At 39.7% G+C, this 25,142-nt stretch overlaps 1 protein-coding gene across 3 annotated transcripts in view; it reads left to right on the top strand.

Moving 5' to 3' along the window:
- The first annotated feature begins 592 nt into the window (after positions 1-592).
- LOC308190480 (uncharacterized protein) overlaps positions 593-25,142 on the top strand; it is a 34,191-nt gene continuing 9,641 nt past the window's right edge. For 2 of the 3 annotated variants that reach the window (XM_080581956.1, XM_080581955.1), the window contains exons 1-4: positions 1,933-1,966; positions 14,321-15,462; positions 19,913-20,049; positions 22,782-22,939. In XM_080581956.1, coding sequence (XP_080438082.1) covers positions 1,948-1,966; positions 14,321-15,462; positions 19,913-20,049; positions 22,782-22,939 — 1,456 coding nt within the window. In that variant the 5' untranslated portion in view covers positions 1,933-1,947. Of the gene's footprint in view, positions 730-1,932; positions 1,967-14,320; positions 15,463-19,912; positions 20,050-22,781; positions 22,940-25,142 lie in introns of those variants that run through there. The other variant, XM_080581957.1, reaches the window with a different exon arrangement.

Raw genomic sequence — 25,142 nt, 5'->3', positions numbered from 1 at the left:
GAATCATTGCCCAAACACCTAATAGTCTGCCTCATCATATAGGTTGCTCAGGGGCACATATTTAATATTAGTAAGTTATTAATAAACAGAATGCTAGAAAAGCCTCAAATCAAATCACTTTAGTTTTCTCCCCTTACAATACATTAAAGAACTCAATCTCTCTGTAAAGCCTTATCACACACATCTTCTTAGCTTGACTTCATTTCTAAATGCCACCAAGAGTCCCTTTCCAGTAAATTTCAAGCACATACAGAACAAAGGAAAAAAAAAAAAAAAAAAAAGGCATGGTGAAAGAGAAGCTCTTATACAAGTAGGTCACAACCAGCCGTAGGCATTTATTCATTAACACTTGCCTGAGAGTATCCCAGAGCCTCAGGTGTTCTGAGTAAGAAAACAGGCTGAAGCAGTCAATCTTTTGAGGAAATATTTGGTGATTCACCTGTATCAGTGTTTGTCCTGCTGCCTTACCAGTTTATCAGATAAGCTTTAACTTGCAGTAGCTCAACCTCATTTTTTTTTCTCCTGAATGACCACTTTATTCACCACAAGTGCAGATAGTTCACATTCATGTGAAAGGCTCAGTCATGTGAATTGGCCTTCATATAAAAATCCAAGTCAGGAAGTTAATTCTCTGTATAGGTAGCTTAAGTTTTATTAAAAGATTTGAAAAAAAGGTACCTTGTAGGCATTGCAAGCGAAGATGTTTCCTCTATCTTAGAGGATTCACATGTAAGTGTCTAGTAACAAGCAGATAAATAAGTAGTTGGTTAATTTTTACTTCATAACTTGGCTAAATACTTTTTTAAAGATCTGCAGCTGATTATGCAAACCCGCTTCACCCAGAGAAATGGCAAGCCTCTTTCTAATTTATTTGAGAAATGGTTAAGGGCAATAGGACATTGCGGATTATGAAAGAGGAGAATGAAAATGGTGTGGTCTGAACTAATATGATATTATTGAGAGTAAAATGAATCAATTATTGACAGAAACCTTAATTGCTCAGTGTATTTGCATTGTGGCTTTTTATTATTGTTCTTTGTTATGCCTTATGATAATGTTCCCCTTTTAAGGGGAATTGACCTGAAGGATGCGTTCCTTGAGGTATAAAATGTATTGTAGTACTGTCATACCTAGCAGGAGCTGCAGTCTGCTATGACTCTAGATTATGAATTGTTTATAACTTTCCTGTTTTAAATCCTGTTCTCAATATTTTGACTGTCTCCTTCTAAAGCTAAAGTGATTGGAGAACTTAAGAGGGGCAGAACCTGTGTATTTGAGTTGAATATAGATATGTTTTCCCAGTGGGGAGGGGGAGATGATCATAGAAAATATTTTTCTTCTCTTTTGCTAATGTCTGTTCTTGTAGTAAATTGGCTTTAAACACAAAGTTAATGAATGTTTCTAGAAACTTGACTGTTCAAGATAGTGCTATTTAATATGCTGGGTTATCTTGATGTTGTCTTTAACAGGCCTTCAAAGACTGGAAGCTTGAATTATAACCTAAATCTAATGTTGTCACCAACTGGCTATAGAACTAACATACAACCTTCACTGGGAATAGTTAATGGCAAAAGCCTCCTTGTTTGTAACTTGTGTGTGTTATTTTTGTTTATGCTTTAGCATTTGCTCTCATGATACTTTCCATAGGAGGGGGGAAAAAAGAAAAAGCTTTTCTCAGCTTTAAGGTTGTTCTTCAGGGTTAACATCTGATCTTGATAACAACTTCAAGTTGAACTTGGTATTTATTGGAGAAATGCCAGATCAGTAGCTTTGAAGTGTAAATCTCCTGTCTTGTTTGCCCAAGAAGTGTAATGAGTACTGGTAATGCAGGTCTACCTTGCCCCCAGAGTACTTTATAGCATGTCTCAGGGGAAGGTAGCCTGTAGCTGTGAGAGCATTTCATCACCTCCAGAGTGAAGTCTTGTGGATTAACAGTATTGCTGCTGGATGGAGGAGTGCTGTTTGGGTAAGATATAATGAGATCTCTTTGCCTTTGTCCCTCACTGATCTCTAGCTGTTTGTTCTGCCTTGCTGCCCCCAAGAGCCCGTCTGGATATGTCTCCTTAGGTAACTCCTACCTATAACTGGATAATGTCTCCATAGGTAACTATGGAATAAGTCTTTCATCCAATCTGCCTCTTTCTCACTTGACTGTGCAGTAAGTCTGCTGTGACTTTCCTTAGGTTTAATGACTGTTTAAGTAAGAGCATGGTCCTGGGAGATGTCTTAATCTGGAAAGCCGAAAAGGGGATGTGAAGAGTGGTGAAATGGTCTGAAGTTGCTTGTTCTGATCTGGTCCTGCAGAGTGGAGTGGTGGGACCTCTGCAGCCTGCTAACAGGAATAAGTCTTTGCTGGTCTCTGCAAGGGTGTCTTTAATTTCTTTTGCGATCTTTTTATTTCTGAAAGAAACATGAATATGGGATGTAAAGGACCTCCGCAGTATAAATGAACCAGTTTATACTGTAGATACATATCAACAGCCTGTATGAGTAAAATTAATGTTTAGGTTATATAAATGTATGTGTATACATATGCATCCAAACAGTGTGTGTGTCTATGCATACAATCTGTAACTTAAAACTCCTGTTGCCATGTTCTCAGTTCTGGAAAAGGACAATCTCCCAACCCATAACATTTTTTAGGGCTCCTTCATAGGAGGAGGGCTCCTTCATCCTAACCTTTTTAGGTTTGTAGTTTCTGTATTTCTCATACTGATGTTGCACATAATGGTGTCAGACTGTTGAGATGTTGAACAGACTCTAAAAAGATAAGTTTTCTGTAAGACTTAATTCAAACAGATTTATATTCCTGCAGCTCTCTTCCGTTTTTCTAAATATGTTCTCATGAATTTAAATAGAGCAAGTACAGTTGATGTCTTGATCTATTTGAATTGCTTCTGAAGCTACTGATCATATGCTTTTGTCTCCTCTATTCTGGTGATGCAGTTCCTTGTTCATTCAGAGCTTGACTTCTGAGGTTTTGGGATTATTCCATGCTTCTAAGGCAGCTCTATAACTGTAGTTCTTACAAGTAATCAATGTTAGTTCTTTCTTAGTAAAGACTTAATCCACTCCAGGATGGTTCCAGGATGGAAAGGTTCAATTACCCTTTCTCTTAAACTTGATTGTCAGAAACAAAAGGAATAAAGAAGATGGGACGGTTTCCATAACTTCTAATGACATTATACCTCACTCTGCAATTAATAGTATTTATAGCTTTATGTGGTCTCTCTCTACTTCTTCATATAGAAAGGTGAATTACTGCTTCTTAAAAATCCATAGTAAAGACAAACTAACTTTTGTAACATTTTTATGGTTCTTTTGAGCAGTTAATTAAGAATATAGTGTCATTTCTCTTTTCAGTGACTGAGCAAAACTCAAAGCACTCTGTAGAGAAAGTATGAATGTATACATATGCTGAACGTATATTCTACAAATATGTAGTAATTGCTCGTGTTGTAGCATTAAGTAATATTTTCTTTTCATGTGCATGTTTCTGAGTAATATCCTTGTTAGAATTTCTACAGAAACATGCTTGCCACTTCAAAAGTACTTATTTTTTGTTCCATAGAGTATATTATCTAGTTTGTAAATTTCCTTTTCTTCAACACTTCCACTATCCTCTTGTGCATTGAACTTCATATATGTAGCATCATATATTGAGGTAGAGGTGGCTGACCTATGAAAAAAGCCTCCACTCATCTGACCTGCCATTTGAGTGCACCTGAGAACTTCAGTCAAAGAAAACAAAAGTGTTTCCAAGGTGTTTGTGCCATGGCTGTGTTTTTTTAGGGCAGTAAGTATCCACAATACTTCTGTCATGCTGCATGAGCCACAGCATGTATGATTTTTTTCTTGCATGATATGTAATAAGCTGTTAATCCTCCCCAGGAGGACTCTATCAAAGCAAGATTTCCTTCATGGATAAGATGTATTGTCTTTCAGAATTGTCTTTGAAGACTAACTACACTGATATATTTTGATCCTTGTTCAATCTGTCCCTGTTTTACTCAAGTATTGGCAGTAATATGCTTTAATATCTTCCTGATGAGTAGTTTAGTTATGCTTATGTCTAGAACTGTAGCAAACAGACAGCTCTCAAAACATTATAGTTGATAATTAGACACCAGCTTAGGTAAGAGAATCACAGAATGGTTTGGGTTTGAAGGAACCTTACAGCTCACCTAGCTCCAGCCCCCCTGCCATGGGCAGGGACACCTCCCACCAGACCAGGTTGCCCAAAGCCCCATCTAGCCTGGCTTTGAGCACTTCCAGGGATGGGACATCCACAGCTTCTCTGGGCCAGTGCCTCATCACCCTCAGAGCAGAGAACTTCCTCCAAATACCTAATCTAAATATCCCCTCTTTTAGTTTGAAGCTGTTACCCTTTGTCCTACCACTACACTTCTTTACAAAGATATCCTCCCCAGCTTTCCTGTAGGCCCCCTTTAAGTACTGGAAGGCTGCTATCAGGTCTTCCCAGAGCCTTCTCTCCTCCATGCTGAACAACCTGAGCTCTCTCAGCCTGCCTTAGTAAGAGGGGTGTTCCATCACTTTGATCATCCTTGTGGCACTCCTCTGGACTCGTTCTAATACGTCCATGTCCTTCTTATGTTGAGGGTCCCAGAGGTGAATGCAGTGCTCCAGGTGGGGCCTCACGACAGCAAAGCAGAGGTGGAGAATAATATCCCTCGACCTGCTGGCCACACATCTTTTGATATAGCCCAGAATACAGGCTGGCATTCTGGGCTGCAAGCACACACTGCCAGCTCAGGTTGAGCTTGTCATCACCCGCAGATCCTTCTCCTCGGGGCTGCTCTCAATCCACTCTCCACCCAGCATGTATTTGTGCTTGGGATTGCCCCAGCCCATGTTCAGGACCTTGTCCTTAATAAGTTGCAATGAGGGGACACTTGTTAGATGTCTCATTTGGGAATTCATCATCACTGATATCCATAATGTGAGATGTTCCAGTGTGATGTTTTTATAAACATTGAGGAGCAAGGAGGAGAAAAGCCTGATATTCAATGTCATCTGCTGCTTCTGAATATTGGTAAATTGGGTATCTAAATACAGAAATGAGATGTCCAAAATTACAGTTGATTTAGGTGTGTTCTATAATCTATAACTCTGTATTAAGTCCTTTAATAAAAAGTTCTGTAGTACCACACTGGATTTATGTAATAAACCTTAATTTCCTTTGTGACAACTTGCCAGGAGGTGATTGGAGGTAACCTTCCCCCCCCAACCTGTCACAAGATCCCTTACTAACCCATGTCAAGAAAGTTGTTGCAGATGCTTTGGTTGCTTCTTCCCTGTGTACACTGAGGGACCATTCCCCACCCCACCCCAATGCGTCCTGCTAACAGTGGAAAACAAAGAAGGTAATATAGATGTTTTATTTTTATTAAACTTGCAGTCTAAGCAACAGCTTTAGTCATGATAACTGGGAGTAGGTTGTTCTTAACACTTTTGTTGTTAGTGAAGGGAATAGCTTTTTTTTTTTTGCCCTCAGACAAAAGGATACAAACATCATAATAAGGAGAGTATGACACAAACATGTTACAACGTGCACTCAGTGGGATAAGAGCAGTAGTTCTTGACTCTCTCTGTTGGACATACTGCAGTAATGCAGGTAGAAATGTGTCCTAAAGAAAAATGAAACAGGGGAAAAAAAAAGCATAAGGGAAAATTAATGGGCTTCATCTGCAGTGAATAGAGAAAAGAGCTTCAGGGATAACTTAATTTTATTTATAACCAATAACAATTCTTCAATTTGAGAAGCAAATTACTTTCAAGTCAAGAATCACAAACACTTTTTACTCTGTTTATTTTCCCCTACTATATGTTCACAGGACAGAAAAGTAATGTATAAATTGAACAGCAGTTGCCAGTTCATACTTGCAAAGTTGTATAATAGTAAAGTGCTAAAATTTCACAGTGGTCCAGTGTATTGTCACTATTCCTGGCTTTAATCCAAAATGCAGATTACCGATGCAGCATTATTAATTTACATAGGAAGATTTCTTGTTCTGTACTGGGCTGGTCTGCAATAGCATGTCTCTCTTTGGAGAGTTGGGGGGTGCACAGGAAACCCACCCTATTCTGGTGTTCGAGTGTTAGATACAGTCCTTGTGTCTAAATGTGGCGAGCATATGAATGTGAAATGCAAGAGGAGACTTGCCAAGCGCTGATATCTTTCTTATTTCTCTACCTCCATATGTCTTTCCACTAGCTGCCTCTTACATCATAGTTTCCATCCCCCTGCTCAGATGCTTTTATATCATCTCTGGAAGGAGGACTGGTGTTGCTCTAACAGAAGGCATGCATAATGTGAGCTGCTTATTGAACCAGCATTTTCTTGCACCATACATATGCATTCATTTTATTGGCCTCTCCTTTGAGTCACAGGTAGGGAGGCTGGGAAGAAAAGCATTAGCTTTCCTATCTGAACAGGGCTGCAGTCCCTCGGTGCAGGATGAGCTGCAACAAGAGTGTGACTCTGCAGAAGCTTTTCTTTACATGGCGAAAGAACCATCCAAGTTGCAACTCAATGGTTCATTTTGTTTACATACACCAATACTCAAGATTGTTTTTATTATTCATGGCTAACATATTCCCAAGGAGGTATGTAAATTACAGATTATTAAACATTATTGAAAAATATTCAGGCTCACTCTGTTAGGTACAGACTGTTATATTGCTTCAACTGAAGGATAGAAAATACTGTTTCTAATGCCCTGATACAGAACAAAAGCATGTTTAATAGGGTTCTCTTTGCAAAGAAATACTTAACCTACTGACTTAAAATTATTGTGTAAATACAAAAAGTATAGTTTCCTCACATAACCACTTGAATTTTGCATAATTAATTTTCCGGTTACTTTCCTCATGGTGGTACAGTATGTGCAAAACAGACACTATGTATAAAGTATGATGTCAAAAATAGTGACCATTACTGTGTCTTTCGGGCAATTAGTATAGCAACTGATTTTTTTTAAAAAAAAGAGTAAAAAGTCTTTTTAAAGTGTACCCTGCAAAGTAGGTGCAGTTTGATTAGTTTCCAGGTAAGTGAAAGCAAATAAGATTATTGTTCAGTGGACTTGAGAAATTGCCTTCTTTTGTCTGTGTTCTGCCATGTGCACGTCTAGCTTAAAAAACGTGGTAGCCTGAGTACTTTCACTCTTATTACTCAAACTGTGTTTGTCTAATTAGCTGATTAGTAAGGCTACAGGCATAAGCTCAGGACACGACAGCAAGAGGCCTGGATGTTTATGCTGAGTTTGGAAGTATGCATGTTAAAACTTGTAGTGAAAGCTTAGTTGTTCAGATATTGTATTTTCTCTCTCTCCAGGGTTTGGGTACTAAATCGCTTATGAGGAAAGCTTCCAAATATTGCTGTGTTCTTGGAAAATATTTTTTTTAAGGAGCAAATAATTTATATTTCGTTTTCTATGTGGATGAGGTACTTAAAAGCCGTTAGTTTACTGAATAAATTTTTTAGATTGCAGATGATCGTTATGGTTGGTTACTGCTAGAGACCATCATAAGTAAAGATGCTGTGATGAACTATATTTCTGATTAGAGATTACCTCCTTCATTGACAGCTGGAAAGAAAACACCTGGGGTAGTATCCTGGCTTGTGAAATACTGCTGAGATGACTGAATTTGAAGTGCAAAGAGACTTTGTCTGTAATAAAGTAACAGGGCAGTGTCTGGACTGCTGTCTCAAATCCACAAGTATAGGCTGTGGTGTAAAGCTGGCAGCGTTACTCCTGAACTTTGCATGGCTTTTGTAATGAAGACAGAAGCTCCTTAGGAGGAAGGAGGAGGTATCCATCCCATCTGGAGCTGGCTTGGTGGTGGGAAAGTTGTTTCATGGATGCTGAAATTCTGGTGCCAATTGGAGATGGACACAGCAGCACTGGGTCTTTCTGAGCTGGTGGCAGGTGGTGTCCAGGCATAAAAGAAATCTTGCTTATCAGCTTGGGGGTGGAGGGGGTTCCCAAAGTAGCTGTGTGCTTAGAGGTCCTACCTGACTGTTTAGTGAGCGCTTAGGGGCACCCCTTGTGAAGGGGTAAAGAAATCGGGACATCCCTGCAAGGCTTGCTGTTGAGTAACTGATTTTGTGTAACTGCATCCTTTTTTAATTATTACTTTGATCCTGATATTTTAGTTTTTCATGTAGCAGAATTGATTGAATCTTACCTTTCTAAAGAATGAGTTTTGTTTGCATAAATGATATGCCTGCTAAAATCAAAGTAAGCTCAAGCGTGTGCTAACTGATTATTTTATGCAAATAACATTAAATTAATCTTGGGTAAGACCCTTGTTTCATTCTAGGGAGTACAGAGATGCAGTCAGAAATGCAGAATAACATGGCAAAAAGAATTACACCTTAACCAAACTTTACTTCACTTGGGGCATGGGGAATTACAATTTAAACCAGATGAGAAGGTGTAGAATTTCTGTTTCTGTTATACATTAAAGATCAGTACAGCATCAAAGATGATCACTGTTTAATGGCTGCTCAGAGATCTTGATAGAGAAAAGCAATGACTGGGACACTGTTTTTATGAGTGTGTCAGTTTTGCTGAAATGGGAATATGGCATAATCGTTATACGGTTTCATTCAGTGTAAAGAAACTTCTGCAAAAACCTTTTTAATACAGTGTGTAATCATTACAATTCACACGGGAGTGTGTATTATACAAGGGAAAATGGTTTATCTTGCATATCTAACTTTTTTCTAATTAAAGTGGCTAAGCAATGGATAATAAAGCAATCTACACACCATTGTTTAAAAGCTAGCAAATACCATTTCTCTGAAGTGGAGTGGTTATTTTCCTTCTCAGCTACATAGTGGTGGTCATTGAGGCACTGGTCGCTGGTATACACATACTGCATGCTTAAGGCTGAAACTTTACCCACATACACGTATGTTAATGATGATTCACTAAATACAAGTCAAGCCTTTCTTATCCTTCATCTGTACTCTGGGAACAATCCATTCAGTGTGGTCTGATAATGTGTTGAATTGTAATAAGCCACTAAGGAAAAAGTGTCTTTGTAAGGTGCATATTGCCTCTATGAATGGTGGGTGTATCACTCAAATGTTTTTCCAGCAAGTATAAATATTGTTCAGTTCATAGTTGCTGCTTTTCTTATTTTCACCTCTACTATTTTCCTTGTCTATGCATTTTCCTTGTTTTCACCTTTGTAGGTGAACAAACCCTGTAATTTCTTTTCTTGGTAAGAAATCAGGGGCCTTCTGTTAAATAAACTTAGAATGTCCTACTACTCTTGTGTGACTAGTAGTCCAAGTAACAACTGAGATGTCTCTCAAAACTGATACTGTATTTGGAGACATGTAAGTTGACTGACTTTACCACTTTTATATGGGGGAAATGAAGCTAATAACTTAAAATATCAAGAATATCAATCCCTCTTGATTAACAGATTAATGCTACGCACAAAGTAGGCAACAGATGAAAACATTCCATGCTCTGAGTTGGGTTTAGAACATGAAGAAACCCTACATGCGGACCTGGGATCATGGAGATTTTTGCTCACACTCTCTACTCTGTGTGGTGTTATTTAACTGGGGCCCTCTATTCGCTGTGGCCATGTCACCTTTCCTTCTCCCTTTGTATGACATCTACCAAAAGGTGAGATGAGATGGGATAAAATAAGCTTCAGTGGAAACAAGCTCTATAGATAGTCATATTGTACGGACTACTTTTTTATTGTATTTAAACTTGGTTTCTTAGTTCCTTTTGCTAGTATTTTGTCAACTGTGACAAAGTTTCATACTTTGATAATGTATAAAGTGCAATAACTGGTAAGGATAAGAAACTCAATCCCAATGAACTCAGCTTCTTCTCTTTCACTTAATTTAGATTTAATTGATATGGAATAAAATGAACAGACTCTGTGGCATAGTGTGATGACAGGTGATACAATTTCATAAAAAACACTCTTTCTAGGAGATTTTATGGCAAGTTCCTTGACCAGCTGCTTTCTCTTCTACTTAATAATGGGAGAGATGAATACTGAAATGGCATCTAAATTTTACAGGCGTATATCTGAGGCTTCCACTTAGCAAAGCATGCAGTTACTTGGGGAGGGCGGGGGGAAACAGGGCCCCATGACCACACATATGTTGTGCGTTGGGGAAAGTGACTTTTATAACTACTGTCTTCTGTCAAGGCTGGGTGAGTTAGATGTTCTAGGTGCATGTAGCTAGCAACAAATTTAGACACTCGCTTTCATGCTGTACCTGGGTCTGGTTGTTCCAGATGCCTTCTGCCTTATGGATATCAGATTTTTTCAGTAAACAGACAGATTTGTAGGGAAGAACAATGTGGGGAGTGCTCTGAGGCCTCAGACAGTCATTTGGATTATGGGTAGGACATGAGAGGTTGGCAAATCTGCCTAAGCAGCCTCTTATGACATGGGTTACAATCTTTGCCCCTCACTGTTGTGCTGTATCTTCATCCTGCTCTGCTGTGGTTGAGTAGCAAGGGGAAGGACTTGGGGCCAAAAGTAAGGCCTCAAGAAACATTTTTTTTGTGGGGGTGGGAGAAGGGAAGGTACACACTCAGCAGTTTCCAGTGACATCTCCCTGGAGCGCAGGAACTTTGTTTCTGAGTAGAAGAAAACATTTCGTGGCTTCTAGGATTTCTGTATTGTATGGTATTTTAACACTGGCAATGCAATCTGCTGTGCCAAGGGGAATTGTTTCATACTGGATGAATTAAAGCTTAGAGCAGTGGAGTTTAATTATGTATTGTCAACTACGTTGAACATCTGATTTCTCTAAACTTGAAGAGGCAAGAAGCAACAGAGGATAGGCTGAGGTGTTTGAGATATTGTCTGCAGCTGTGTGGGACAGGTCAGTTTTTCTTCCAGATGTTTCTGGATCCCTGTGATCAAGGGTGGCACCAGTTAGGAACACAATAATTGTTTCCAGACTTTGGGCATGGGACTTGGGGTGGAGGGAGCTTCTTTTGGAGCTTGCACATTTGCTGTTTCAGTGGTGCTTGTTGGGATGCAGGTGTATGTCTGTTAAAGGCTGACGGTGGTGTGTGGGGGGAGTATTTAAAATAGTTGTCCGCAGTTGAAATATTTTGATGTGGTTGGGTGGTCTTCCAGCTTTATTTAGGTGTTCCTATGAGCATATTTCAGAGCTTTTGAGTACTACAGGGGCAGGATCTTTATTTTTTGTATAGACTTCAGAGTTTTCGGCACTTGGCTCACAACCACCTATCTCACTGGAGCCTGTCACAGGGGAGGGCAACTGTTTGGTGTTGCCACTTGCAGGGTCTGCAGGGGAGTTAGGGGAAGCTCAGAGACCTTGGGGATGTTGCTAGCACTCAAGATCTACAGCAATATTGTTTTTTGTTTGTTTTAAACATAGGTGCTGAAGTGCTTGAAGGACCAAGATGTCCTTGAATGTCCTCCTTCATCAGACTCTGAGGAGTTCAGGCTCTGCTTAGAGGAAGAAAAATCATCTTGAAAGATGTTTGGAGATGTTAGGGGATGTGTGTGATACACATTTGCCATGATATTTTCCACATCTTCCCCTATACTTCTTGCATACTGTGGGATGGCATGGCATGCTGGCTGATGCTAATATAAGGCCTTAACTTCCCTGACACCCTCCTGCTTCATGAATCCTTAATTCTAGGCTTGGTGACAACCACACAATGTCTGTAAGGACTCTGTGATCATGTAAATAATGTAGGGATGGCTGGGTAGCTGTTGCTGCTCAAATTCTTCTTAGATGGTGAGGATGTCTACAGAAAATTCTGCAGATGTGTGCATATGAAACATAAAGGCTTAAGAGCAAAATAGTATAGAACAAAACCGTAGCGTTGACAAGACTATTCTGATATTATGTAATGACGAACATAAAAACTGTCCATTACACTGTAAAGGAAGCTGAAGCTTCTGCCTACTCACTCCTTTTATGTTTGTCCTGGGTGTTTTCGTTCCATTTGTGGCAATCTGCAGAGCTAATATGCTTGTTCAGTGTTGGCATGGCGGAAGGGAGGGAAATCAGGAGGAGAAAGAGTAACACATTAAAAATCCACCACTATAGTAGCTTGTAACCTGTTTTAACAGGCTGGTAAGTTTTAATAAATTTCCACATACAAACTTATGCTGATTACAAATAAGGGCTCATCTAAACCTGTTATATTATGCCTCAGCTGCATTTATCGAATAAGAGAGACTTCCACAGTACTTATGAAGTTCTAGGGGCATGAATTCTGTTGTTAATATATATTAAACACTATTTGATTGTTCTGAGTGCATCTGAATGCTTGTTTGGGAAGAAATTAGATGGTACGTTCTCTGAATCTGACTGAACTATTGAGATTTTACATAGCTTTGAGACTTAATTTTTGTGGTGACTTCTGAAAGAAAAAAAGGTGGTTTGGCTTCTCAAGAAGCTTGACTGAAGGCAGGGGAGTGTAACAGTGCAGCTTCCCTCAGCAGCTGCTATCCCATTGCAAGTACTCTAAATATATACAGATGTTCTACAGCAGTGTAGTGGTTGGAAGGGACTGTCTGGAAGACTTCAGTATTATTCTTTTCTTCCAGTTTCTTACTTGGACAGTGAAAACATGACAGCAATGGCAGAGCTTCCCTCTATCAAAGTTGATGTCAGGGAGGTATTTGAAAGTAAATTTAATATTTCATGATGGAGTACTATGGTAGTTTGTCTTTCATTAAGGATCATCTACTAGCTGATCAGGGACTTGACATGTCCTTGATTAAACACTCTTCCAGAAGGACAAAATCTTCTGTTGAAGCACAGACACAAATATCATGGTTAATAGCTGATTTTATAATCATTTTATGACCGCAATGTTTCCTCTCCAGAGGTAGGATCCTTCTGTTTCCATAATCATTTTCTCTCTTGCGTAAAAAAAAAAAAACATTAGTCTCGTAAGGCGTTGGATTTGACATACAGTCAACAAACTTCTTAAAGCATAATTGAACACAAGAAATGGAGATACTTGATTAGTGAAATTGCACATGACATATATGCAAGCATTCAGATCTCTTTTCTAAAACTAGTCCTTTTTGTAGAACAGCTCCCCCACATCTGGATTCTTGAGAGGAAGTATAATGGTATTCATAAGGATTCAGGGTGAGCTTATTTATCTTCTCACTTCTAGCCCACCACAATGTTTTTTGTTTTTTTCTTCAAATAGGGAGAGTCATAATACCTGTGGCTTGGGTTGCCTAATATTTAAATATTTAGCTAGTGTGTGATGTTTTTCAGGTGTTGCTTATTTAATTTTTAATTTTTCATGGATGTGGGCTTTGTGGGTGTGGGGTTTCTGGTTTTCCTGTAAGCTTTGAACAAACACTTTTGGTCATCTTGGAGAGCAGACTTGTGGAAAAATATCTGCCTACATTTTTGTAGCTTTGGGGAAAACCTCAGTGTTGCTGTGACTTGTACAGTTTTGAAGTTGAGGAAGGTTGTAATTTATTTGCCTAAGGTGGCACTTCTGCTCAGTGCAGCAGCCATCTGAAGACCACCTGCATTGCAGCACTCATTGATGAATAAATGTTCTTGTTTTTTTTTTGAGCTTCTATGGAGTTGGTCACTGAAACAAGTAGCAGAAAATCTCTTTGGTCTTTGTGTCTTTCCTTGTATCTAAACATTGTGGATGAGAGAAGCTGTGTAACTTCTCTGTAATGGAGAGGGAAATGGTATAAGATGAATGGGAGCTCTTAAGAGAAAAGATATGACAAAGGGTTGGGTACTAACAATGCTAATATGCACTTAGAAGGGGAAGAAAAAGCAGTGTGTACTGGTCTGACTAGATTTGGTAACGTTGCACTTAGAGGAGACCAAAGCTTCATGGGCAAACTTGATTTGGGATACTCAATTTCTGAGGATTTCTTGCAGTTTATTCTCTTAATCCGTGTTTCTGTAGGTAACTTCCTTCAGATAAACTTTTTGCAATCCCTTGACAAGGCTTGTGTTTCTAGACCACTGTGCACTATGAAATAGCATACTCCTACCTTAGTCTGTGAAACCTAAACAGGGCAGAAGTCAAGACAGCAATACAGTAGCTACTCAGAGAACACTGTTTAGAGATAGCAGCTCAATCCAGAAGTGGGCTCTTCAGTTTTTTTTCCTTTTTTTGTGTGTGTGTTGGGGGAGGGGGATGTGAGCTATTTGTCATAGTTGGAGTTTCTTGTAGTGAGTCTCACATTCTGCAGACCTGAATCCAGACTGGACAACTCTAAGCCACTTTTTCTTTTGTTAGCTGCTGGACTGTTTTTGTTTGTTTTCTAGTTCCTTTAAAAAAAAACTGCAAACCCCAAAGAAAGAGGAAGATCTTGGTGAAGCCCCAGCTTGGGAGGAGGAAGCTTTGGCATTGTGGGATGAAGGTGGTAAAAAGAGAGTTGTGCAGGCATAGACATCAAGAAATGGTCCAGGACCAGGCTCAGGTGTATGGCAGTCCAGACGGATCTCAGCAAGTGTGTTTACCAGTACAGCTGGGCCAAGGAGGAGGCCATCTCCCAGCAGCACATCCACAGAGGTTGGTCTATGGTCAGCAACCCCAGGGGCTGGACCCTGTGCATGTCCAGAGGCAGACAGCCCAAGGAGGTACGGTCCCAAACATGGAACCACAGCAAATGGATGATGGGTGGGAGGCCCCAGAGGTGACAGTGAAGGTGAGGCCTCAGAAGCTGAGCCAGGGGTGGGAGGCCCCAGAGGTGACAGTGCAAGTGCAGCCTCAGAAGCTGAGCCCAAGGTGGGAGATGCCGGAGGTGACCGTGCAAGTGCAGTTACAGCAGAGGGGCCGAGGACCAGCTCTCCCACAAGTCACTGTGCAGGTACAGCCACAGGTCCAGGGACAGCGAATGGCTGGCATCAAGGTCACTGTGCAGATGCACTCGGGCTGTGAACCAGAAGAAGTGACCTGTGTCCAGGACCAAGGTGAGGAAGTATTAGAGAATGGAGAGCAGCTGATTCAAAAACAAAACCAGGGAGATTCGATGGCAAGATCTGAAGGTGAGAGAGAACTGGCTGAGATGGAGCTGGTGCCACAGGGGGCTTGGAATCAAAAGCAGGATCAAGAAGAAGAGGTGATAAAACCCCAACAAGAACAGAGCCAAAACGGGGAAAGAGCAGAAGTGACAGAACCGCAGGAGATGCGGGTTGAAGACCAAGCAGGCCTGGATAGGATGGTGACAGAAGAGCAGCTGCAGGACCAGAGCCAAGAGCAGGAAAAGTTAAAAGCAGACCTGTCACCACAACAGGAAGGTCAAAGAGATACAGAGATGAAACAGGACCAAAGTGATGTCCACATCCAAGAAGGGTTCAAGGGGTTGGTTGAAGAGCAACAGGAAGACCTGGAGCAAGAAGTGCCTAAGAAACGCCCACGAGAAACTCCAAATTACTTTGTCTCTGTACCAATCACAGATGATCAGGTACTTTAAGGCTTTTGTTTTAGACAGAACTTTTTTAAGAAGGGGGGGAAAAAAGTTGCCTTTGTTTTCAAGCTTGTTAATAAGCTTAGAACGATCAAATTTTGCTCCTCTGCCTGAAGTGGCTAAATATTACTTTGAGGATTGACATTGTTCTTTTCATAAGGTCTGATTGGATGTGTCTCTGCAATAGTATCTTCTAGTCTATAATAGTTTTCTAAAAGAAAGCAATGGCTTTCACCACCTTGTGTTGTCCATTCTTGTATGCTTACATTTATATTTAGTGCAGTAGAAACTGGAACTTGTTTATCTCCTTCTCCCCTGAGGTTCACAATGGAGGATGAGAACTTGCTTCTCTCCTACAGAAGAGAAAAAGGGGTGTTGTTCTATTTTCTTCTCTTTTACCCACAAACTTATCCTGACATCTTAGGTAGACAGTTAATTCCAGGGATCCATGTGTAGTGTCTGCATGCTCATTCTTCACCCAGGTATGCTATATTCTGTGAGTTCCATGAAAAAGCAACAGATTTTCAACTCCACACTGTTAAACAGAAGCAAATGGCAGAAATCCAGATAGAGAAAAATATTTCTAGAGGCTTCGTGAGTGCCCTAAAGCATTCCAATTACCACAGAAGACATTTCTAAAATATGTCACGCTAGCGTTGTAGGACTTGGATACTTCAGACGCTGTTTTATGATTCATGGAAGTAAATTCCAAAGATGATGTGAAAGCTGGAGACAGACTGCACACCTTGCTTTTTAACTGGTTATGTATGACTGGTTTGAAGCCTGTAACTTCTGCATAACTCCATGCATATTTTTTCCCTGTAATGTAAGGGAAAAGACATTGCCTCACCTTGAGCTACTTATTCCCACTCAGCTGGTACAAGTCTTGAAGCTCACATAGCCTTCTGAAAGGCAAACAGTGCTACATTCCTGAAGCAGTACTGTTGGTACTTTACTGGGAATTCCTCTGCCATTCAGTCTCCTATAGAGAGCTGTGACTTGTTGATGGTAATGTCACATTATTTGTTTAGTGTACAAAAGCAGACAGCTCTCGTGCTCTGTACCAGCATCCACTGCACTCTCTGCAGCCCTGCCTGGGCTAAGCCTTCTTGACCCCACACTGTGTGTGCACAGGAAACGAAGAGAAGCTTTGGGATGGAAATACAAGAAAGAGGCTATCCCACCTGGCAGAAGCAGGCAGAGGGAAGTCTCGATTTGAATCATTAACTGTTGCATCCCAGCTAGCATGAGCAGAACTGAGATAATTAGTGTGAGTTATTAATATTTATAACATATATGCACCTTGGTAACTTTTCCTACAAAACATTTTCACCACATCCATATGAGTTAACATTCAGATTTTTTTTACGTATATCTCTTGGCTAACAGCTTCTCTTAGTTTATGGTTCTTTTTCCAGTGAACCAAACTGATATTATTTCTTGCAGCGTATAAATTGATTGCTTTTTTCCCTAGCTTAGGCTTCCATGCAGTATTTGGAACAACTGTATTTACAACACTGAAAGGCAATAATTAAGTAGGATGACTGTATCTGTTATACATCTTTTTTTTCCAATGTGGGAAGAAGCTGTAGTACAGTAGCTTGCTTTGGCAGGCTTTTGATTTTTTTTGTTTTTACCTTAAGAAAGATTAGAAACCTTTACGTATGTGTTTGAGGGAGATGTCAAAGGTGCCTTCCTCTTGGTAGGCAATTATTTGCTCTGGCTTTGTCTTGAGTGGAATAATCGCTGAAGGTTATCTGGAGGATGGCCCCATATAACTTTCAGTGATTCCTACATATGACTGGCTTTTGAGAGGTGAACAAAAGTGCAGAGCACATCAGGAAGATAAATGCCAGGAAGGGAAAATAACTGTGTAAGCTGGAAGACAATGCTGGCAGAGGAACAAATGGGTATGTAGTGGGCAAAGAATAAATCTAGGCTGGAAACTAGAAAATTTCCTGCCAACTGAGGAATGAGATCATGGAATAGCTTGAGGGGACACGAGTGCCTAACTTATTCTGCTATTTTAATGAGATTTGAGTGTCCTAATATGTGGCCTGTGACCACATCTTATACAACTCTATGAATATTCTTCCCTTTCTTCTGCTTTTCTTCTCTCTGTTCTGCTCTTCCAGATCTCCCTGGTCTTGCACCAGCTGTGGTAATCTGGCAGCTCTGTCCCTGGCTGGCTGCTCTGCCCAACATATTCCTGTTTCATGCTTTCAAGTACTACTGTTAAAGGTAGCAGTGATTGATGGCCTTGGGTAAAGGTCTGTATGAGGGGAAACACTGAAGGGTAAAGACACTGTTCCCTGTACACATGCCTGGTATGTGTGTACGTGGAGGGTGTATAAAATGTATATGTGCAGATGTAATATTTTTCAACAATTTCAGATACTTTTGTCTATAAAGAAGAGGTTTTGACGCTACAAAAGGAAGATATCACATCACATGCTTCACTGGTGTACTGCAGTTCTTGTAGTCCCCCTGTGGAAGGGATTTAAAGATGTTATAAGTCTTCTGGGTAGAAGCAGTTTCCCTTAAATAATTTTTTTTAAGAGATCTGGAGGTGATAGGGCCCAGGGCTATCTCCATTTTCCTGCTTTTCAATGAGACAATAGTAAAATCCTGTTTTAGTCCTGGTAGTTGCAGTAGTCCTTTTCCCTTTGTCATGTAGGGCTTCAGGAGGCAAGATGACAGCTTCAGTAATGGGTTGGGGTGGATCTAGGAGTTCTGTAGCCTCAAATTTTTGATACTCTATTACCAGTATTTCTTTCCTGTCCCCCACTACCAAAAAAAAAAAAAACCAAACAAACAAAAAAAAAAACCTAACACAGCACCCCCATTAAAAGCATAATATTATAGGGAAATGCTACAAACTGATCCACCAAAACACCTCTGAACTCAGATTTAGGGATAGGTTAGACTGGGTCCATAAAAGAGGCAGGAAGCTCTGAAGGCACTTCTATGAAGCTTACTGTCTGACACAGGAAAAAAAAAAAGGCAAGAAAACACATGAGAACGGTTCTGCAACGGTCAGGTATCTACACGAAGGAATTTGACTCAAGACTCAGACTTGGTTTCCCAGTTGTCTGAGCCTCAACCTGAGTCTCAAATGATCTTCTTTCAAGAGTGTTCTCAGAGTGGGGGACGGAGGAGGAGTGTGAGGCTGACTTGTGGAATTGGGTCAATACTCAACCTATTCTGCTGAAGCAAAGATTTTTAGGTTGTGTGATCAGAAAACTTGATGTCTTGACTCCTGGTCTGTTTTCATGATCTAGGCAGAAGTACAGGCCATACTAACCTGCAAGAAGCAGGCCATAATAAATTGCGCCTGTCACAGTAAGAAATGCTTTAATTTAAGGGTCATTTCAATGATGATTTTAACATAGTGAGAAATGTACTGTAAGCATCTGAATTGAAGGAGTTCGCTGTTTTAATCTTCAAATGGATTCCTTTAATTGTATCTGTCTTTATCCTGACACTTACCAGAAACTTGTTATACTAATCTCTTCTGCCATTTAGGTTGTGATACTATTAGCTGGACTGCACAATGACTGCCAAGGCTTTATGTAGAAAGATTGCAAAACAAAAATATATTGACCCAGCTGTTTCAACCTATGTAAGAATAAAGCAGTGCTCAAACATGTGTAAGCATCTAGGTATGTAAGTCAGCACTGGCTCACTGAAATAATCTGAAAGTCTATAAACACCTTGGCTGTAACAAGGGCTTCCACCAAATGCTTAGTCCTGGAGTGTTTGAATTTTTCTCCATCCCACCTTCTTCCTGTGACTTGTTTCTCAGCCTTAACAGATTATTTTAAAAATTCTTTTTCTTTGTAACCAGCTCTTGGAGCTAATTGGGAAAAAGCACAAATGGACCCAGAAGAGCTAGAAATTGGCCATGCAGCTCTAGAAAATATGTACTTGGACAAGAACATGTTTACTGAGTTGATCTTTCTTCGCTGTTAGTTTCCTTTTGGGAAGAGACATCAGTTTAATCTGTGATCAAACTTGTAATCAGAAAATGGCATAAGATTAATTATGGAAATGCTATTCAATTTCCACAGTCTATTAACAACTGACTACTGCATGAAGATCACATTAATATTTACAGTGTTGTGAGCTTTATTCAAACATGCTTAGGGTCAGATTCAGACCTAGTTTAAGATCTGGGGTGCTGACTCACATGAGAGCAATGAATTTAGCCTGTAGGCTTTGAAAGGGAAAACAGATCAATCAATCTGTTTAAAAAAAAAAAAACACTAATTTGAAATAGAAACATAGAAGTAATGTGATAGATTTGGGGGGGGGGGGTTGCTGTTTGATTCAAACTGGAAACTGCATTTTTTGTGTGAGATGCTGTAGCTTTCTGAATTTTTCCTGCAACACCTGGGCACCCCGCAATGAAGCTTTATTTCCCTGTCTCCTGTTTACTGCATTGCAGATTTTGGACAGAATTGAAGATGTCCAAGAGCTTGTATTCACAAAAGAGCCTGATTTACTGAGAGCTTTTCTTCCTGTTCAAACTATGCACCTCACTATAATAGTGGCTCACCTGGCAACAGAAGAAGAAGTAAAAAAGTAAGAATTCTGCAAAATTTAAGTGCAGCTAACTTCACTGTAAATTTGAAAACCTTACTTCTGTGGTGAGTAACAACTTTCAGTAGGGCTTACCCACAGTTTTCCTCTCATAATTTTCTGATCAGTTTCTGTTTTGCTCTTGATACATGGTAAGGAGATCTCTTTACAAGAGCTAAATGGGATGTTTCAGAGGTTGAAATTCTGCCCATCTGTCGTGGGGTGGGGGAGAAGGCAGCATGTCTGAAAGGTATTATTACTGTTCTTATCATAAATCGACTCAGAAAGCTACATTCATCGAGAAAACACAGCTTTTCAGATCAGCCATGCTTGTATCAGCTGGAAAACATTAGCTGATAGGACACCTTGCATTAAGTAAAACAAAAGTCTTACTAGTTCCTTTCCAAGCTGTGCTCTTGCCTACTTAAAGCTGGGGGCTCTCAGTAGGGTCCCGTGAGTTATGATGGGGATAGTGAAAGATGACTTCAGAAGGCAACCCTGTGGTGAGGAAGGCTAAAGCTGTTGGAGTGGATGCACAAGAAAAGCCAATAGCCAATATGTTGTTCTTCTTCTATGGTACTACACAGGGAAACAAGTCTCTGGCGCAAGGAGGCAGCGAAGGGAGCCCTTAGGCATCTGGGAAGGTATTGCAAGGTAGAGGTGGGAATCTGCTCAGAGTAACGCTTTCTCCAGGGGCCTTGGCACACATTAGCAAGGGAATGGCAAAATAGAATAAGGCCTCAACATTGTGCAGGTAAGACACAGGATCTGCCTGGACATAAAGCAGAATGTCTTGCTGGAAGGAACTTGTGTATTTTTCTGTACAAGTGTTTTTTAAAAATTTCTGCCCATACAGGTAGAGTTGGCTAAACAGGACCAAGATGCAGATACATGTGACAAATTTGTATGTGCCTTATTATAAAATGACCTGCATTATTGTTCATTCAAAGCTTTTTTTTGGAGGGCCTGAGGGGAGAGGTAGGAGAACCTTTATATGGGCTGAAGAGCATGTGTGAGAAAGTCACCATGTACAGCAATATGGCAATAAAAATCCCTGGCAGTGCTGCTGACTGGGCAGGCTGTCATCCAAGAGGATAGAAAGCTAGTGGAGAGCAGCAGTGAAAATAGGAATCAATCAGTTGGAGAGGTGAGTGGAGCTAAGTAGTGTTAATGAACTTAAGAGTGGATGTGTGTCTGTAATATAAAAAAATAATGGGCATACCTAATGAAAAGCAGATCTTACTTGCCAAAAACTTTTTTCATCCTTTATCTTCTATGTAACTGCAGAGCTCTACTAAATAGGCTCCAGTTCAGTGGCTACTGCTCTGTGCTGTGGTGTGAAGGACCGCCTTAGTTGTTAAGCCAAGCACTTCTCAAGCCTATTACACTGCTGAAACAGCATGCTTAGCCCCTTGCAATGAGAGGAAGGCATCTTGAAGAACTTGTGCCATGAGATCTCTAACAGCGATTAATGGTATTTTAGACATAATGTTATTAAGTGATAAGTTATCCCTGCTTGTTATTAAGGTGGAAAAAGCAAGATCCTCTGCAGAAAACTCATCCCCTTTCCATCTTCAGTGCTGTCCTCATCAAATCTTCATCTGCACAGTCCACAGGAGGTTCAAGAAGCAGCAGGTCCCATGTTATAATTAACTAATGACCAGTCTTCACTACTGTATTCAAGTTATAATATTGACTTCTGTAGGCTAAAATAGCCTTTGTATGAATGAAATACTTTCCTAAGAGGATAAGGGCACAGAATTTGTGCCATGTGGATTATAGTGCTGGTTTTCTTTTTGGATAATGTAAAAACAGATTTTATTTTAAATAATGAAGCAAGGTAGTCAAAACTTTTTAGGTTTTATGCTAAAGAAAATGTAAATATAGCTACAGGAACCACAGCAACCCGTGGACGGGTTCTTGTGGTCCTTAGTTGCACAGTGTTTTGTTACAGGTGTAGGCATTATTAGAAGGCTTCTGCTCAGACCCCGGGCTTGAAGTCTGACAGAATCCCTTTTCCAGTGACACCAAGGTAGACAGGTGTACTTGTGACACCTTAGTGAATATTCAGTTACTGAAAGTGGTATTTGTTTTTGGAAGATTATTAGTTATATTTTTTTGAATCTTTAAACAAAATAGTTGAAGTATTATATCATTAGGTAACTTAGTTTTTGGTGATGCTTCTGTGCAAAGCAAGGTGCACATCTTAACTCTGTTAAAATGGAACCTAGAGCTCTCAACATAAGAGTTGGTTATTTTGTTAACTGTCCTTGAATAACAAAATATAATGGAGACAAATGTTTGATGTACTTCAGCTGGGAGAATGGATTTACATTGGTTTAAGAATAAAGCTAGTGAACCAGCTGAAAATTGCAATGATAAAGGTTTAAATTTCATGATGAACATAAGTTCAATGTTTATCCCTTTGACTGCTTAGCAACACTATATTCACATAGCCATTTCTGGAATGTTAATGACATAAACATTCACTTTTCTAGCAAAACTCACTTCTAATGTATAAACTAAGATTGAGGTTAAAAGACAGTTTATTTTAAGTGTCTGCACATCTGCTAATTGTTACAAAAGCATTAGCACTGGAATATAGTGTGTTTGTTGCACCTTGTATAGTTTTGCAGAATTGCCAAAATCATTTTAATCTGATATTAAAAATGTAACAATATTTCCAGGTGTAATAGTAAAATAACCTTCTTTCAGAGTTTATTTTATTTTTGAAGGGCTGTTCTGGCACTGAAGCAAAGCAAGGCTAAAGTTGAAGCCATTTTGCAAGGTGAAGACCTCATTATGACATTTCATGGGATTGGACAGTTTAACAATCAAGTGATATATGTGAAAATGTCAGAGGAAAACCATAAGATGCTTAGTAGAATTGCAAGTAAGTACCTAACTTGAATCTTTACTGCTTGTGGTAAACAAGTTTGCAGTCTGTCAGCTCTTTGACATGCCGGCCTGAGCTGCTGTGCATGCCTATAATGTGCTGCCTTTCCTCTCGCTGTCTTTCTTTCTTAATTGTTAAATATGAAGTTGGTAACTGAGATCCCGCAGAGCTTGAGAGCTAGAATAAGTTCTGTGCACTAATTTGGAATGGGTGAGATGCACAGGCATTTGACTTGTCAAGATCACACAGCAAGGCTACTCTAGCAGGCCCTGCAGTCAGGATCTTGCAGACCTGTGATGTACATAGTTTTTGAAAGAGACACCTCAAAATTGGTGCCCTATCCATTCTAATAAACTGGAAGCCTTGCAAGTGTTGACTTCAGTTGAGTTTAAAAGTACCTTCTGTAAATTAGAGTATGCATGAAATTATTATCCATGGGACAGGAGATGACAAATAATAGTGGTCACATATATCATCAGCAGATCAATTTTTACTTCCATTATAGAAGATGGAACAGAAGTACAATAATAGCTTCTATCCTCAGTTTTAACTTCCCAAAACTGTGATGGGTTCATGAAGATGTTCCAGATGTGACCAACTTACCTCCATCTGAACACAATCTCTGAAGGGTTTGATACTCTCCCCTTCCCTTCACCCTGTTCTGTTTTTAGAAGCTGGTTTAGCCTGCAATGCAGAACCTAATCTGTGTCCTGGGCTTTAACTTCCAACGGAGCATAAATAATCAATATATGCTTTTTGCTTGCTATTTTCATACTAAGCAAAAAAAAAAAGCATCGTTCAACTAGTGTTTCTCAAAAGGCATGCAGTACAAAGACACTACATAATCTTCAAAGTATATATTTTTTCAGAATAGTCTTTTTTTTGTAAAGGCTGTTTCACCCTTCCTCCAGTCCTTAACTTTGACTACTAGTCCTGCACTCTTCTCCTTTTATTTTTCTCTTAACTAGTGTTGTAACTAGACAAAATACCTCATAATATGACCAGCTTCTTTGTGCCTTCTAGATAAAATTAGGCATTTCACTGTGTTACCTTTTGCTTGACTCTAGCCTTCATTTCCCTTATTGTTCCATTGATGTCAGAGATAATTTTGACTCAAAACAGCTGTGCTTTTGTTGAAAGTAGTCTGACATTATCCCTACTTATTAGGATTAATGCCTCAAAAAAAACTTCCCCGTGCCCAAACTGTTTTTTTCTGAAATCTGTTTAACACAAAATAATCTGGACTGAATGATGACTAAGTACAAGACACATGATGCAGTTTCTTTTGAGATCAGTTTTCGTACATGTCAGCCCACGAGGTATGTGCTTTGATACCATTGGAAAAAGGGACTGCTTAACTGTTTTGATGCCCCTCATCTTAACACTCTCCTCTATCACTTCTGAAGGATGCAGAAGTGAATACTTGCTCCTTTCCCTTGGTTATTGCTGTTTTCCCCCTACTCTGTTTTTCTTTATGGAGGATTTTATTCCCAGTGAATCATAGCATGATAAAGGTTGATCTTGCATGCTATTTTAGCATCTGCAGAAATGTTTAAATTTGGTTCTGCAGAATGTATGCTATGATGATCTTTACTTTATTATTTTTAAAGGGTATTGGAGCTGCATTAGCTCTGAAAGCCATTACAACAGTGGGTGGCAGATTCCTTCTTGTTCTCTGCCTGGATCACCTGCATCTTTGGGGTTCTACAAACCTGGCATCTACCTTCTGGTCTGAACCTCTTTCCTAATAAACTGGAAGAGAATAATTTTGATTGCAAACCCCAGGAATATTCTGTCAGTACTTGCACTTATTTCATGCAATATGATTGTTCGCTGATTGCCTAAAATACTTCCTTGACTGTGAGACAAGCTGCCAGTATTCAAGCTGTTAACTCTGTCACCAATGGCTTTGCTATTCAGAGAGACGCAACTTTCATTGTTCTCCTTTCTGCTTAATTTCTGACCATTCCTAGAGCTTAATGAGTCTGTGGATTATGCAAATATATCAAAATCTATCCTTTTTAATGACATCTGTGAAGGAATGTTTTTCCAGTTTTCTTCCTCCCCTCCCCCTCAGCATAGAATCAATTGTTATGTAATGGATAGGATGTTTTTCCACGAATTCTAATGAATATTTTGGTTGCTCATGGAGTAGATGTGGATTTTTAAATGTTGCTTTGTAAAGCAGCTTGATGGGCAA

Source organism: Anser brachyrhynchus (assembly GCF_964034855.1).
Source record: "Anser brachyrhynchus genome assembly, chromosome: 2".
Classification (NCBI taxonomy): domain Eukaryota; kingdom Metazoa; phylum Chordata; class Aves; order Anseriformes; family Anatidae; genus Anser; species Anser brachyrhynchus.
The sequence above is the reverse complement of the archived record's forward strand: the minus strand, read 5'-3'. Positions and strand labels throughout refer to the sequence as shown.